Source organism: Molothrus aeneus, chromosome 25 (genome assembly GCF_037042795.1).
Source record: "Molothrus aeneus isolate 106 chromosome 25, BPBGC_Maene_1.0, whole genome shotgun sequence".
Taxonomy (NCBI): domain Eukaryota; kingdom Metazoa; phylum Chordata; class Aves; order Passeriformes; family Icteridae; genus Molothrus; species Molothrus aeneus.
Window position 1 is genome coordinate 5096132 of NC_089670.1, and position 16483 is coordinate 5112614.

The following is a 16483-nucleotide window of genomic DNA, read 5'->3' on the forward strand; positions in this document are numbered from 1 at the left end:
AAACATGGTGTCCTGTGATGTTGGGTCATCCTGGCTGGGTTGAATTTAACCCCTTGTCTTAGGTTGCAAGATGTGCTGGGGATGTGTATTCTATCACCATCTGTCAGAGCTGGGGCAGTTCTCTTCTGTTCATTGGGAGTTTTCTTTATCACAACCAACCCTCCCTCCAGGAGATCTCTGCTGTCCATGGCCACTGAGTGTCCCTGCAGGGCTGATCCAATTCCATCATCCCATGGGGAGATGCTGCGCCCAGGGGAGGAGCCAAGCATTCCTACCTGGATCCAATCTGAGGTTTGGCACAGCCCAGCAGCCTTTGCCCAGTGCATTGCCAGAGGAGCAGCTTCTGCTGCCCTGCATTGCCAGAGGGAGCCCAGGCCCATCTCCAGCAGCCCTGGAGCTGCAGAGGAAAACTCCCCCCTTGTGCAGGATCCCTGCTCCAGCAGAGCCACAGCTGGCACTGCAGGAGGGCTGAGCCCCCATGGGATGGGGCTGTGCCACCCCCTGACACACAGGGGGCAGGGACTGCTCTGACTCTGGCAGTGTGGGTTTGTATTACTGCATTTCTATTTTTTCCCTAGTAAAGGACTGTTATTCCTACTCCCTACTCCTATATCTTTGCCTGAGAGCCCCTTAAATTCAAAATTATAATAATTCAGAGGGAGGGGGTTTACATTTTCTATTTCAAGGGAGGCTCCTGTCTTCCTTAGCAGACACCTGTCTGTTCAAACCAAGACACCCCTGGTCACTGCTAGGAGAGCAAAGAGACTTGACCTCACCTCCCACCCTGCCAGGACACATCCAAACATGACAGTGTTGGGACAGAAGAATGACAGGATGGGGGGATTAGATCTGGAATATTTGCTTTACAGGACACAAACAGTCTTACCATGGTGGGTGCTGGATGGATCACTGCTGGCCAGCTGCAGGAACTTGGTGGCATAGGGCATGAGGATTTTGGAAGGCAGGAAGTACCCAGTGAGCAGGTTTAGGAGCAACCAGCCCCGCAGCTCGCTCTCCCTGTGGATCAGAAAGGACTGTTGGGCACCTTGGGACAAGACAATTCCTCCTCTGAGCACCTCAACGTCAGCCTGTGCCCTTCTGAACACCTCTGGCAGCTGGCAGAAAAGGAGGTGTCAGCCCTTGGTCAGAGGTTTCTTGTGCTGAGTAAGAGATTGATTCAGTTATTCCAACAGGAAGCAAAGAAAGGGAACAGTGAAGGCCACTCCGATGCCACTACTGCCACCTCCCAGGGCAGTGTGGGGCCAAGCCAGTCCTTGACTGGTGTTCATCAATTCCCCAAGGCTGGGAGGAGGAAATCAGGGCTCTGAGTGCACCACGAGCAGGAGCCACCAGGAATGTTTACTGGTGCCCAGATAGATCAGCAGCCAGAAATATAAGGAAAAATATCTACTAAAGTGAAAATGCCAGACCCAGTGACTGGCAACATTTCCTGAGTGCTCAGCAGGAGCTTCAGCAGGAGCAGCTGGGGACAACCCATCATGAGGGGACACCCTCCCCCCGGCCCTGGTGTCCCTGCAGCAGATGGTTCCTCTGGAACCACAGGAGCTGCCAGGGCTGGTACTCACTGCTGAGGGTTGTGGGTGACCTGCTTGATGACCTGGCAGTAGATCTCATCGTGCAAATTCTCCTTCTCCTTGCACAGCTGCAGCCAGAGAGGAGAAAACAGCATCAGAGAGGGGATGAGAGCATCAGAGACATCCCCAGGTCATCCTTGTGCCTTTCCTCTCCCAGCTTCCGAGCTCTGCCAGTTTGGGCTTTGCAGCCTCTGGTCTCCAGTGCTATTTAGGCTCAAAGGAGGAGAGAGCAGAGGCAGGTTGTGCTCTCATCCAGACAGTGATATCCAGGGAAACCATTTACATGCAAACCCTCCCCACAGTCTGTTTCATCTCCCTTCCTCATGTAGGAGGTGCCATTATGGCTCTCCCTGCTCTTTTCCTTCCCAGCAAGGTCTTGGCCCTCCATTCCCGTTGGTGCTTCTGCACTTTTCCCAGGGGAAGCTCACAAACCTGAAGAATTTCATAGATGCATTGGACCTCAGCCTGGTGCTTGTGTTTTGGCTGATCTCCCATGAACCTCATCAGTGCTGCAAAGCAAAGCCTGGCCTTTAGTCTGAGCAGGGGTGGTTCTGCCATGGGGCTGGCAGTGGGCAAGCAAATGTCCTGAAAACTCCTCTGCTGTTACAAGGCTTGCACTGGACAAGAGGAGTCAGCCCAAAGCCCAGGCAGAGTGTTCTGGGACATCTGGCAATCAAGGCAAGGCCCCTTTCGCTGGAAGCTTTCAGCAAGCACACAGGGGATTATGAACTCAGAAATGCCTTGGAAGGGGCCCTCCTCAGCCAGTGTCCCCTCCCACTGAGCCCCCCAATGTCTGTGTGTGCCCACCCTGACCACCCCGCTCCCCCTCTGCAGTGCTGTGTCCCAGGGAGCTCCTTACTCTGGAAGTTCTTTATAGCCAGCTCGTTCAGCTCACTGTCGGAGTACCGGAGCAGAGACGCCTGGATTGGGACCTGCAGGGCCAGAACACCAGGACAGAGCAGGGCTGTGGGTCACACAGGGCTGTGCTCTGCAGGCTGCACCACACACTTGAGCTGCCAGGACCCCACAGGCAGCACCAAAGAGTGGGGGACACCTAAACTTGTCCAGAGACTGCAGCCAAGGATCTGTTCCTTGTTCATGTGGGGACAAAGCCAGAGGCAGGGCTGGAGCTGGGATCTGGCTGGGGCCAGGGGCAGAGGCTGAGCTCACCTTGGTGTGCCGCACCAGCTCAGCCACATTCTTCTTCTCAGCAGATGTCCCCTTCAGGCCCTGCCTAGACAGAGGAGAGGAAACATGTCCAAGAGAGTCCAAGAAACACCCCCAGAAAGAGCCTGGGGTTTGTCAGGCTACCCAGGTCCTGTGTGGGAAGGAGCTCAGGCTACTCACAGGGACTGAGCCTCTCGGAAGTAGGCGGTGGCAAAGTCAGTCATGGTGTAATGGTCACCAGCGGGCACTAACATGGTGCTGGTGGCTTCTGGTGTCAGGCTGAGGACAGAACTCTGCAGGAACACCACCAAATCTACCCTAAAACATCAGCTGAGGAACTGCAGTGTGTATTCTCAGCTGCCAGGCCTCATGTGTGTGTGGTGCCTCCCCTCCAACACTGTGATGGATTTGAGTGTCTCATCTGCAAAGACTAAGCCCTCATCATCTTCCCTGTGCCCTCAGAGGTCAGACACTACCAGAGCCATGGATCCACCCTGGCAGCTCCCACTGAACCCAGCCATGTCCCCTGGGTGTCCCTCCCCAAGGACTGCTCACCTCCCTGCTGGTGTTCCTGCTCTCTGGGGGAGCTCTCGTGCTCTTCCTCTGCTCCCCCCGTCTGTCCATGCTGCTGCTGAGGTAGTCAATGGCAGGAGCCAGCTGCACCAGGCTGGTGGGGAAGAGACCACAGCGGCCACCCGTGGAGCCAAACTGCCACCCTGGAAAAGCAACAGAGAAAGGGTCAGGAACCAGGGCAGCTGCCAAGAGAAACAAGCAATGAAGCTCTCTGCTGGCAAAGGAGAGCATGAGACTCACCAGGTTTTCCTGCATCCTAAGGAAACATATACATACACACACACACACACACACACACATATATATATATATATATAAATAAATAAATAAAACATATATTCCTAGAACTGAGGCAACAGGGACAAGGCTTGTCTGGCAGAGCTAGAGGCTGATGATGCCAGCCCACCCTGTATTTCTCTGGTTCTGGGCACCATGGATCCAGCAGGCCCTTGGTCCTGGTCCTGCCAATCCCAACACTCCCCCTCACCTGGTTCCACGCCCTGCATGGGCAGCAGCTCGATGAGGTCACCCTTGTTGAAGCTGAGCAGGCTCTTGTCATCCACGATGTAGCTGCGCAGGGCCACCACATAGTTTGTGTCCTGGGGAAAGGCCATGGCCAGGTCAGATCTCATCCTAAGGATCATGGCACACCATGGACAATCTCTGTTTCATCTGGAAAACCACCTTCATTTCCTACTGCCCTCCAGCTGCTGCCTCACCTGCCTCAGCTCCTGCATGAAGAGTTCCACCATGGCCTTGATGCACGGAGCCTTTGGAGAGTGCAGGATGAGCTGCTCTGTCTTCAGGGAGAACTCCAGGGAATTGCTGCCTTTCATCTCCACTGAAAGTACCTCTGCAAAGCTGGGAACACAAGCCAGCATGCTCAGGCTCCTTCTGCCAGAGCTTGGGATGCAGAACGTGGGGATGGGAGCCCATTCCAAGGACTGGGAATGGAGACATGCCTCAACATTCTCCATGTTGGCCTTCCTCCTGCTGCTCATGGCTTTCACCCTGAGGAGCTCCCTGTGATGGCACACGGAGCTGATTCACCCCCAGCTCTCACTTGTTGCAAGCAAAGCTCAAGGTAGGAAGGAAAAGGAAAAGCCAGACTCATTAAAAGGAGGGTCAGTGAGTCACAGCTGGCCTAGGATAGTCCTAGAGAGCACAGCACAGCTCAGAATTTTCAGCTCCTCCATTCAGTTTGCCTCCAACACCCTGCCAGACACAAGCTGTCCTCCTGCAGCAGCCAGAGCCCTTTTGCTCACCAGTAGCTGCGTAGGATCTTGAGGTGCTCAGGATGGTATCCAGCTGCTTTCTCCACCTTCAGCAGCCTCATGCCCCGGTGAGAAACACCCAGGAGCTGCACATCACTTCCCTTTTCACCCTGTAAGGGAAGTGCAGCACAGAGAACCAAAGGCTCCATCCCACCTGCACAGGTGGCACCAGGGAAAGGAGGTGTCACACAAAAGGTGTGAAACCCTGCAGGGTATGGAAGGTACAGAATCACTGCAGGCAGGGGACAGAAAGAGTCAACTGGAGCCACAGCTAAAGCAAGCCCAGGGTCTGGTGAGAGAATCAAGGCTCACCTGAACTGGGAAAAGGCGGGAGAAATAGTTGGCCCAATTGTCCCGAGCAGCCACTACAATCCTCTTCTTTATCCCCTCCTCCTGGATGGACTGGGCATTGCTGCCAACTTGGAACTCCACTGCAGGGATACAGAACAGTTACTTGTTTAGAAAGACAAAGGTGGCCAAGTCTCCCTCTTCCCAGGGATTCTTTCCCAGCAGTCCCTCTGTGCTCACAGCACAGCAAACTGTGGAAACCCAGGGCACTGGGAATATTTCTTTGTCTGCTCTGGGGTGCCCTGACCCCCAGGGGAGCACTGACTTTGACCCTCATTCATGGAGAAAGTTTCCCAGACTTCAAGATAACTAGAATCCACAAATGTGTGAAATAGAGAGTAGTGTCGGTGTATCACTTGGTGATAAATTTAGGTTTGGGGATTTTTAGTATGTTGTGGACGGAAGCAAGATGGAGGGCACAGGGTGTCATCCTGGGTTTCTTCTTCATGCTTCTTCCTCCTTCTTCTTCATGGGTTTGGGTGGCATTTTGTAATTGGGCAGAAAAGTCCTCATTGTGGGCTCTGTGGGATGAGTTATTGGGTTAAAAGGGAAAATAATCCAGGTGTCAATTCTTAATTGGATAGTTTAGTCTTAAAAGACCTTGTACCAAGAGACTGTTGGCCATTTTGTGCCTTCTAATGAAAAGCTGCTGAACTCACAGTAATGAGACTGTTTTACTGATAAGAAATAATAAACACCTGAGTCCGAACATAAATTACTGTCTCAAGTGCCTTCAATCCAGACCCAGGAAAACCCAAAAAAGACCCAGACTGGTACCCCCACAGCAAACCACATGCAGAGGGGAAAGGACACTTGCACCAGTCTACTACTGGTTTCCATCCCTCTCTCCATGAAGATCATGTCAGAGATGACAGTTGAAATTTGAAACAAATCAAAATCCTATTCTTGGCTTCAGTTCAGAACTGAGCTTTTCTGGCTCACAGAAATTTCAGGGCCATTTGGAATAAACAAACATTCCTACACTGCACTTTACAAGTGTGCTTTCCTGCTGCAGTGACAAACATTTCTCCTCTGCCCTTAGTACTGACTGAAAGGGTTGGAGGCCAGTTTTTCATTCCAGAGCAGAAGCTGGGATGGGCACAGAGGGGAAGGGGGGGTTAACCAGATGGGGCTGTTAATTACTCAGCAGATCTTTCATCTTGCGCTTCTCCTCCCTGGAGATCCGAAAGTTGGACTCGGAGAAGGTGTCACGGATGATCTGCAGAGCAAGGGAACAGAGAGGCTTCCATTGCAAAGGCCACACCTGGCTGTGCTGGAGCATCTGAGGCTGCTAAACTGAGTCTCAGAGAGGAGTGAACAGGGACTGGATGGATCTGGGGAAGAGACTTGCACTGCTGGGGATGGAGAAGTGAAGGTGACTCATGCAATATAATTATGGAGTGTTTTGTCCCCAGAGACACAACTGGCCTTGAGCCACACTCCAGTGCTTACCTGTTCACACAGCAAGTTCAAACAGTAAGGGTGGCTGAAATTTTCTTTGGGGTAAAACACCTGCAAGAGGAGGGCAATAGTGGTGTTACAGATATTGCAGAAGCAGCTCCCAGGGATGTTTTGCAATCCATATGCCCTTCTGCCAGGGAGGAGTGAGTTCATCTCCAGGCACAGGCAGGAAGGAGACACTGAATGTAAACAGAAGGACCAGGAGTGAAGGACCAAAACCTTGCTGGTCAGGCAGCCCCGTCCCGTTTGTGTCTGTATATAAACTGCTGGCGCAGTCAGACCAAGGGATGAACCCTGGTGAGTTTAGCACATTCTCCAATACTTGATTTTAAGCACATTTGTACTGTTTTAACAGGAAAGCACCAGGCAACAGCAAATTCAGTTCTAGATGTCTCAGTGCTCTACAGAGGGAGGAAAGGACAGGTAGAGAAACTGAGACACAAGTGTCAGTAAGGCAGAGCAGGACCCGGATTCCCCATGACATGATCCCCTGCCTCCAACTCCTGTGTCTGGGATCCCAGAATTATCTTTGTGCTCTTATCTTACACTGAGTGCCTGTGACCAAATAAACCCATTTTAACCAGAGATGGCATGAGCTCCCCCCCAGCCAATCCTCAGGTCAGGAACTGAACCTCTTTGCGCAGAAAAATTTTCCAGGCAGGGTCGACATAGGAAAAGCTGACACTGGTGGTGAGCTTGTACAACTGGGTCTTGATCCCATCATCACCTGCCACTGTCACAGCAGAGTCTGTGTGGGGAGAAAAAGCAGTGAAGATGGGCTATGAGGGTTACAAGGTCCTTTCCACCCACCGAAGACCTGCCAGGAGAAAGGGGACAGTTCCTGATGGAATATTCCTGTCAGGGAATCTCCTGAAGGTCAGTGACCAGCTCATGTGAGCACAAACCAGTCATTCCCAGAATTTCTGGTAGCATTTACACTTCCACTGTCTAGCCACAAAGTTCATTGCTAAGAACAGAAACACTCCAGGCATGGGGAGCACTCAGCCTCCAACATGAAACACTCCCCCGGCGCTTGAGGTTGGAGACACAGGTGTCACTTTGTGTCATTATAAATAGGCTGCTAAAGCTTTCAGAGGGACATAAAAGTTCTCTCCTGAGCTTGGAGGCTTCAAGGTTCTGGTACAGGGCACCCAAAACTAGCACCAGATTCTCTCTCTGCAGATGTGTTAAAGACAGGCTCAGTCTGAAGGCGACTGCTCAAAGTTCTCCCTTTATGAGGTAGTAATGTCTTCATTTAAGCACTTCAAACTTTCAAAACTTCAGAGTTCACAGACAAATAATGTTGTAATTCCCATACTTCAGCTGTTTCTATATCCCTATTCCAAAGCATGAAGAAATTTTTCAGGCTAATCCAGTTACTCTGATTTAGATTTCACAGGACTTCCTCAATAATAATTTTTGAAGAGAGGAGGAGCTAACAGGGAAATCCTTTTATAGCAGGGAAGTTGCTGCAGGATGGAGTCCTTCAGTAATGTGTTTGACTGACTGTTCCTTGCAGCTTATGAAATGTGATGCTGATGAGAATTTTAAACAGCTTGAAATACCTTGGTACAGGTATCCAATGTATAAAATGAATTCAGGCTCACACTGAAATTCAGAGGCAAAACTAAGACTGAATAACACTTCCAAACTACTGCTGATAAGTATTAGCTCTACTTTTTTAAAATGGGCAGCATCCAAACACTCTTTATGTGTCCAAGGTCTCTCAGGCTCAGCCTCCCTCTGAGAAACGTTCCCTATTCCACAGTCTGTCTCTAAGATCCCTCCAGAGGGAAAGGTGAAAGACCTGGCTTCCCATTGCTCCCTGGTCTAAAGTCCACCCACTAATTGCTCCTTTGATAATTATGCTGCAGGCAAACAATAAAAGTATTGTGGGCTGGACCTTGATAAAGCTGTAGCCCAAGGACCTTTCTATTTTTAGCTGCATTTTTCAGAAGGGAAGAGTTAAGAGCTGGGAAGTGCCACGCTGGTTTCTGGGCCAGGCTGGAACTGTGACATCTCTGATTGCTCAGAGATGAGATTGCAACACCTCCCTGGTGTCACACAGCTCAGTCCCTGCCACACTGCCTGGTGCCAGGACCTGTGCCATGACCCTCCTGGGCTGATTCCAGCCCCATCTCCTCCCTGCCCTGCTACAAATCCCACATGGGTGAAACCAATACTCACCCTTCCCCGGGGGTTCCTGCCTGTCTTGGTCCTCAGGTGTTGGTGAGGGAAGGGGGGGAGCATGAGGGGTCTGGGCAGCTGAGGGGGCACCCTCTGGTTTGAAGATGGACAGGAGGGGCAGCTGCTTTTCCTTGATAGAGCTGGAAGCTGGGCCTGGCTTGGGCTTAACAGGTGGAGGTATTTTCTTCTCCTGTGGCACAGGAGATGGCTGCAAGACAAAAAAAACCCTTTGAGCCAGTCTTTCCCTGCATTCCTGGGCTCTGTCCTGACACTGCTGTTCTAAATCATCCTGGGGCAGCAGCCCACCCCAGGGGCAAGATCTGTGTGAACAGCCCACCACTGCCTTTAGATCAACACAAATTCTACAAAGAGATGATCAACCAAACCAAGAGGACCAAGTATTTGAGATGAAAGCCTCCAGTTTGGAAAGGAAGAAATGAGGTTAGCAAGCCAAAGCCTTGGTGCCAAACATGGAGAACATGAGTTGCTTGCTTCCACATCAGCCTTTAGCATCTGACAATAGGAATTGCTGCTCCAGAGCCTTTTCTTCAAGACCTCAGATGACTTTACAGACTGGAACCAGTCTAGGGTGGGCAGGACTGTGGTGTGAGCTCCCAGCTATCTCACAACCCAACCAGAAATCACCTGGCTGCTACTGCAGCACCAGGGAGATCCCAGCCTGCTGGAAATGGGGTGGACAGGCTCTCTCTGCTGAGCTCCTGAAGTAACCAGAGAGCAAAGAACTCACTGATCGTTGAGGTGAGGGGTTCATCATTCCCAGCTTGGCCAGAGCCTCATTTTTGGGGTCGTTTTTCTTTATAAATGGCCTGGATACTCTCCTGCAAGAGAACATGGAACAGCATTAGGGGGTTTGGGCACAATGGAGCCACTGGCAGAGCTGAGATAGAGAACCCCCATGTCCCTCCTGCCCACAGGGGGATCCCACACCCTCACCTGCTTGGCTGGATGGGCTGGGGCTCGGGGGCTGGTCTGCTCTGGTACATTTTGATGATGTTCCCAATCTCGTGGCTGGGTGCAGGACGCTTCTCAGGGCCTGAAGGCTTCACTACAGGTGGCTCCCTCTTTGGTTTTGGTGTCTCCTTTTTTGGCTTAGGCACAGGAGGTGGCAGAGGGGAAGCAGGAGCTGTTGGGGTGACAGCTTTAATCAACAGACCAGCAAAGACACAGGAGAAATCCCTTTATCTCACTTGACCTTCCCTTCCTTTCCCTCTGATGCTGACTGGCATGGACATTCCTCTTTTCTCTCCTGTCAAGATGCAGAATCTCAGAAGAGTCAGATCCTTTCCTCCTCTCCCTAAATGCTGGCCTGATGTTCCTGGAAAGGTCTTCCTTGTCAACCTGCTTGAATCTGCACTGCACAACATCTTACCTGGCTCTGGTTCAGGGACAGGCTTCTCTTCTTTCCTCTTCTCCAGCTCCTCTTCTTTCCTCTTCTCCAGCTCCTCTTCTTTCCTCTTCTCCAGCTCCTCTTTTTTCCTCTTCTCCAGCTCCTCTTTTTTTTCCTCCTCCTCCTCTATTGGCTGGGGTTTTGCTGGAGGAGTCCAGGTTTTGCTAGGTCTGACTTTCTTCACTCGGATGTGCTGCTCTCCTGCATAGAAAGGGGGACTTGAGCTAATCTAACCCACACCAAAACCTGGCACTGATGAACAGTTCTCACTCTTGCCTCAGTCAGCAAAAACCTCTTTTCTAGAGTGAGGGAGAGTGTTCCAGTCACATGCCCAGAGATTTATAGAAAACTGCCCCCACTACAGCTCACAATCTGAACTGGAGCTAGCTGAACACGAACCCCAAACTCCTGCACACACATCACCAGCAGCTCCTGAACAGGAACCCAAAACTCCTGCACACACATCACCAGCAGCTCCTGCAGGGATTAGCTGGATTCCAGACAGGGAGACAAGAACACCTAGACATGCCAGGAAGGTGTTTTCCCAGAGTAGCAGACACTCACCCATCTTCTGGAAGTACTCTCTCTTCTGCTGGAAGGTTTCCCGAGGACAATCATCATCCTCACTGCTGGAGAACTCCTCTTCCACATAGTCATAATCCTGCAGACAGTGCACAGCTTGTTTAGTTAGCACCAGCCAGCAGTACCTCTGCAGTGCCCTTCAGCTCAGGAGTGATTTTGTCTCAAACTGTTCTGATCTAGAACCTCTCCACATCCAGGAGTGTCCCAATAAGTCAGTTTCTAACACAAGGAACCCTCAGCCAAGCACAGAGAAGGGGGATTATGTTAGAGGCCCAAAACACCTTGCTGGATGATAAAGATCTCAGAGTAATTAATTCTCCTGTGGAAAAATTCAGCTTAGCTGGAAATGAATTGGCCAACCCTGCAGCCAAACCTCCACAGAGCAAAAGACACTGAGGTTTGATCCTTAGAGACTCAGCAAGCAGAGTTTGAAAGGTCTCAGTATCATCAGGAACCACAAATCTCTGCTCTCCTCTCTGCCAAACCATGGCCACACATGCATGGCCACAGAGCAAACACCAAACACAAGTTCAAACCAAATCCACCACTGCTTGTTTCTCATACCAGCTCTTTTGCCTTAGCTGGTGGCTCTGGAGACCTTGATGGTTCTGCAGCAGCCTGGCTGCTGGGAGGCTTCTTGGGTTTTGGGAGAGTGGCTGGGGCTGAGGCTTGTGCTGGGCTGGAGACTCTTGGCCTGGAGTTCTCAAGAGACTTTTGCTGCTTCTGCAGCTCCTGCTGCTGCTGCTGCTGGGAAATGCTCATGGCTTGAAGAGTCATCTGCTGGGCCTGGGGAAGGAATTGCAATGTCCATGAGCTCTAGGCTGCACAAACCCAGCCATCAGTCACAGCCTGTCCTGTTTTTTCACTGTTAATCAATCCCAAAACATCCACATAGTGCATGGCAACTTTCCCAGTGCGTGAACAAGGCATGCCCAGGGAGTCTTCTCCCACCTGGCCAAGGATGCAGAGCTCCTAACACCCCCCAAAGGCTCAGCTGTCAGCTGAGACTGCCCTGCACTCACAGGGCTTTGCACAGAAAGCTGCAGACCTGCATCTGTAGCAAATCCCAGCTTAAAACCCCATGGGAATTACAGCTGAATCTCCTCAGGCCTGCTCCTGTCTCTGCTCCTCACTCACTGATGGTGCCTCAGTGTCCCCATGGACACAAAGGGGCAAAAAGAGGGATCCCAGTTTTGCAGCCTTAAATAATGCCCACTTTATAGTGGGGATTAAAACAGAGTTCACCCCAGCACGTGAGCCCAGAGCGACACAGAGCAGGCCCAAAGAGGAGGCGAGCTGGGCTCCCCCTCAGGCACAAACACCAATGTGGCTCTTCCCCAGTTCCTGGGGCCCTTCCACTCACCATGAGCATGGCCTGCTGGTTGATAAAGGCTTGCTGCTGTGCTGCCAGCTGGCTGGGATCCACAGCTGGAACCACGGGCTGGGGCATCACCATGGCTGTGGAAGACAACACACACATCTTCAAAATCCTACAGGTGAACATTCCCCACTGAGCCACTCACCTGACACTGAAATGCACAAGTGTCACTGACAGCCCCCTTCCACCCCCTCCCCTGTGCAGTTCCAGAAACACTGCTATTACCTGGCATAGGTGCAACCCCACCAACCCCTGGCATCACAGGCATGGCTGCTGGCATCCCCATCATGGAGGGCATGGGCTGGTAAACTGGTGTTTGAGTCATTCCAGACAAGCCTAGAGGGAAAAGACCAAGTGAACAGTGCTTTGGAGAATCCCAAATGAGAATATCCTGAGCAACCCCAGAGAACACTTCTGGTGCTCTCCACATGCACCAACCACAGCAGGACACAGCAAAACTCAGGTGGAAAAAGGAAACCTAAGAAAAATGGGTGGCAAGCCAGATTTTAAACAGCAGTATCCAGACTCTGTTTCTGCAGCCTAGCTTTGGACACCACCATTCTTCATGATTAAGCTTGTAAATGATTCCTGCCTGTGTATGATTACAGAGGTTTTCTCTTGAGGACTGAGCAAAGATCTCTGGGGCTGGGACTGTCACATTGGTATCTTTGCAGTGGGTGGCCAGGCTGGATGAACAAGGAGCCCTGGCCTGGATGCCATTGTGTGTCATGGGGAGGAGCTGTGGGGAGAAAGGAACTCCTCTGCTCCCAGCAGTCAAGTCCCATATGGGGTCACAAACAAACCCCTCTGAGTGTGAAGCCAGCAGAGCAAAGGGTGTGGGGGTCAGACTCAGCTGAGAGGAGTCAGCACCCAGCACAAACCTACTGAATCATCATGTCCTCACCATTGAGAATGGCCCTGGGATGATCATCATACACCTCCCTCATCTAAGAAGCCACATAAGTGACAAACTGGCCTCAGGCCAGTGATCTGTAATAGGGCTTGTCATGCCCCAGAGCCTCTCCAATAGCCAGGAGCAGTTGCTGTCTCAGGAATGACTGAACTGGACATTCCTCACCTTTCTGAGACTGCTGGGTGTGTTCCTACCCATGCAGATTCAGATTTGTCAGTGCCATTAATATATTGGTGTTTGACTCCACCCTGCTGCAAATGCCAGAGTCTCAGCTCCACAGAAATGAGGAAAAGCAAAGAAACCAAATACATAAACCAAAACCTCTTGAGGGTTCAGACTTACTAACCCAAGGAATAGCTACAGATGATGGGAAGTTCTGTAAGGAAGTAATAAAAAATATTAAAACCAGCCCTGATAAAGGCACCAACTGCTCTCTGCAAGCATGGGGTGAATAGAAGGTGAATACATGACTTACAAATATTTGTCAGGGGAAGAGGTGGCCTGGGTCAGAAACAAGCTACCAGCTGCCTTGACCCCAAGGCCAGCTCAGAAGAGAAATTACAAGCACAACAAAGCAGCTCCCTTATCTGATACCTCTGCAAGGCATCTGTCTCACCTGGGAGAAGGAGTGCAGCCTGTGCTAAAGCCCAGTGCTCTGCATGAACCAGCTGAACATGCAATAATTAGCATTTAAGGGGCTCCCTGACTAGTGCTCACTGAAGGTGATGTAGTCCCAGGTGTCCCCATGGCCTTACAGACCTGTAGAAGGAAAGATTCCTCTCTGTGTGGGGCCAATCTTCCCACCTCCTTTCATGCGTCTGGTGAGATTCTCCCTGCTCTCCATCTCCTGCATCAAAATAAACCCAAAACAGTTATCTGAGCCCAGAGGGACAGATTTCCCGGAGGGAAAGACATTCAAAGGTGTGTCTGAGCTGAGCAGGGGCAGTGAATAGGCAGGAAAACCTTGAAGGACTCACAGGGACAGGAGAGCTGCAGAGAGAAGGCAGGAGGGAACACCAGGGCACTTACAGATGCTCTGGAGCTCTGATGCAGCACAGGGCTGAAGAGATCATCCACATAGTGATCCAAGCCCACAGGGACCCTCAGGTCATCTCTAAACCTTGGATCTTGGGAGCAGAGAGAAACCTGGTGACAAGGCAGGTCAGAAACCTTCCCCTGCCTCCAGTCCCTATTAGTCATGGTTCAGAGTGGAGTCTACAACAAGAAGAATCATCTGACTCCCCCTCTGCCCTGATGCCCTGGCTGGGGCCCATCTGACCCTTCCCAGTGTCAGCCACAGTGCTGGGCTAAAGCTCACCTGGATGGAGACCAATAAGCTCTGGAGGCAGGCTGGGTGGGGGGAAGGCAGGGGCCTGGATACCTGGAGCAGGAGGGATCCTGTTGAAGAGGAAAATGAGATGAGGACCAGAGTGCTGGAAGATGGGTGACAGGGCCACAAGTGGTGGGGCAGGAGGAATAGGTGGCTCACATGTCCAGGTCAGAGGACTGCAGGATGCTCCTGTCCCTTTCTGGGGTGATGGGGTACTCAGTGGGGGCCCGGGAGGAGCTGATGAAGTTGCTGGTGTCCTCCATCTCTCCAATGAGGTCCAGCACAAAGTCACAGCCCAGCAGGTCCTGCCACATGTTGCCAGTGAACATGGAGACAGACCACCCTCGAGTGTTCTTGTCACAGCCCCTGGGAGAGGAAAGGTGTCCAGGCAGGCAGGGGAAAGGGAGAGGAAGGAAAACATTACATTCAATTTCTTCTTGCCTTGTTTATCCTGGCTTAAATCCTTTAGATTTAGGGTGTGAATCAACTATTAAGTGCCCAGGGTTAGAAAAAATCTAGAATAATTCAAGATTTGTCCTTTTTATCAATTCTTTTTTCCTCTGAAGCTGCTCTCAGAGATCCCACCAGTGGTTCCTCTGTTCCTAAAGAAGCCCATTGTTTATGGTTGAGGGTTATGTTCAGGGTGAAGAGGGGAGCACAGGCTGGCGTGGGCAAGAAGTGAGTATTCTACATGTGACCATATAAATCCCAGCCTGCAGACCAAACCAGGCTGAACCCTAGAGCTGGTGACAGCCTCTCTCACACTCCCAGACCTGCTCCCATCCTCTGCAGTACCTGGCACTCAGGATCCAGGCTGCATACTGCTCCCCAGTCATCCAGGACTCCACCTCAGCTGAGAACTTCTCCTCTGGCACAGAGAGCAAAGTCAGTACCCACAGCCTCCCTGGCAGGACCCAAAGCAACACCCACATTCCATGGGGCACGGGCAGAGCCCAGCTGGAAAGTCTCAAACACTCCTGGGCGGGGCCACAGGAAGACTAAAAGCTCATGGAAGCTCATAAAAACTCCCCATGGACAAATTAATATCCAAAATATCTGTTTGATGGCACAGATTGGCATTTCCAACCTGACAGGTGAAAGCCCTTGCAGTGTCCTGGTTTGCTTGGGGATCACTCCACTCACAAGGAGCCAGAGTAGGGATGATCTATGTTCAATTCATAGAGCTGCTGGTTGCTCAAGAGGCAACTTCAGGTAATATTTGAGAAGGGCAGAAAGTCCCTGTAACAAAATCCTGCTGCATGGGCTGTAATAGATGGCAGCCCAGGAGAGATGAATTACCCTCTGTTGAGCAGGGCCCAAACCCAGGACAATGTCACCCCTCAGCCTGAGAAGCAGGTCCCACCAGGCCCAGACTTTGCAAGTTTTGGATCTAAATTCAGATGCTTGTTTCCCCCATGGCTGTACTAGCAGTGTTCTGACCCACTTTACTTAGTTGAGGGAATTATTTCCCAAATGCTGATTTCTACACTGGAAAAGACCTTAGAGACTGAAAGACAGCAGGAGGGCAGAAGAGTGAGTTACCATTAAAGGTATGAACATCCAGCACCATCTTCCCTCTCCTCTGGTTTGCTGTCCACTCCAGCTGGGTGGGAGGGTAAGCCCGAGCAGGCACAGCCTCTGTCCCTGTGCACTGAGCTGCCCTCAGCATCTTGCGCTGGCACACAGCGCTGTAGCCCTCCATGCCATAGTCTGACACAAACCTGGGAGAAGGAACTGCATGAAGCACTGCTCATCCCTCCAAACCCCTCTGTAAGCCTGCCTTGGCCTTTTCTCCTCTTACTTCAGCAGTGGCTTCTGCAGTGCTGGTGAGGGGCCAAAGCAGCTGAGCAGAGTGGCCATCAGGAGCCAGCCCCGCCGGCTGCGCTCCGTGTCCGGGTTCCTCCAGCTCTGGGCAACCACCTGGCTGAAGATTTCATCGCGCAGAGCAGCGTCCCTCAAGCCTCTGGCAGCAATGAAGTTGCCCAGCAGGACCTCCTGCCAGCCATGGAGACTCTGGTCACCGATGAAGCGCAAAATCTGGAAGGATCCGGGGCAAGAGAGAGAGAACTGGAGCTGTAACCCCCTGTCCCAAACTCTGGGGTAAGAGTTGGAGACACCAGGAGCCTCTGTGGCCAACAATCACATTGGGGCCTGTCCTCAGGTTTTTGAGCACCACCAAAGTGCTGGGCAATTTGGGAGGTAACGTTTATAGAGATTGGATCCTGACTAAAAGTCAGGGTGACTTCAGTCTCTTCTGAGGTATGACT

The 16483-nt window shown here is 51.5% G+C and overlaps 1 protein-coding gene across 1 annotated transcript in view; it reads right to left on the bottom strand.

Moving 5' to 3' along the window:
* The window catches only part of MYO15B (myosin XVB), a 41355-nt gene that overhangs the window by 4308 nt on the left and 20564 nt on the right, over nt 1–16483 (bottom strand). The window contains exons 26-55 of the mRNA XM_066565527.1: nt 16018–16253; nt 15759–15937; nt 15012–15084; nt 14376–14582; nt 14205–14284; nt 13916–14013; nt 13646–13733; nt 12199–12309; nt 11959–12053; nt 11160–11381; nt 10578–10674; nt 10115–10214; nt 9996–10054; nt 9560–9749; nt 9354–9444; nt 8606–8813; nt 7051–7166; nt 6410–6469; nt 6101–6176; nt 4922–5040; nt 4601–4719; nt 4055–4196; nt 3823–3934; nt 3318–3478; nt 2943–3055; nt 2766–2829; nt 2455–2527; nt 2028–2104; nt 1587–1663; nt 887–1017 (exon numbers count right to left, since the gene is read on the bottom strand). Coding sequence (XP_066421624.1) covers nt 887–1017; nt 1587–1663; nt 2028–2104; nt 2455–2527; nt 2766–2829; nt 2943–3055; nt 3318–3478; nt 3823–3934; nt 4055–4196; nt 4601–4719; nt 4922–5040; nt 6101–6176; nt 6410–6469; nt 7051–7166; nt 8606–8813; nt 9354–9444; nt 9560–9749; nt 9996–10054; nt 10115–10214; nt 10578–10674; nt 11160–11381; nt 11959–12053; nt 12199–12309; nt 13646–13733; nt 13916–14013; nt 14205–14284; nt 14376–14582; nt 15012–15084; nt 15759–15937; nt 16018–16253 — 3574 coding nt within the window. The remainder of the gene's footprint in view (nt 1–886; nt 1018–1586; nt 1664–2027; nt 2105–2454; nt 2528–2765; nt 2830–2942; nt 3056–3317; nt 3479–3822; nt 3935–4054; nt 4197–4600; nt 4720–4921; nt 5041–6100; nt 6177–6409; nt 6470–7050; nt 7167–8605; nt 8814–9353; nt 9445–9559; nt 9750–9995; nt 10055–10114; nt 10215–10577; nt 10675–11159; nt 11382–11958; nt 12054–12198; nt 12310–13645; nt 13734–13915; nt 14014–14204; nt 14285–14375; nt 14583–15011; nt 15085–15758; nt 15938–16017; nt 16254–16483) is intronic.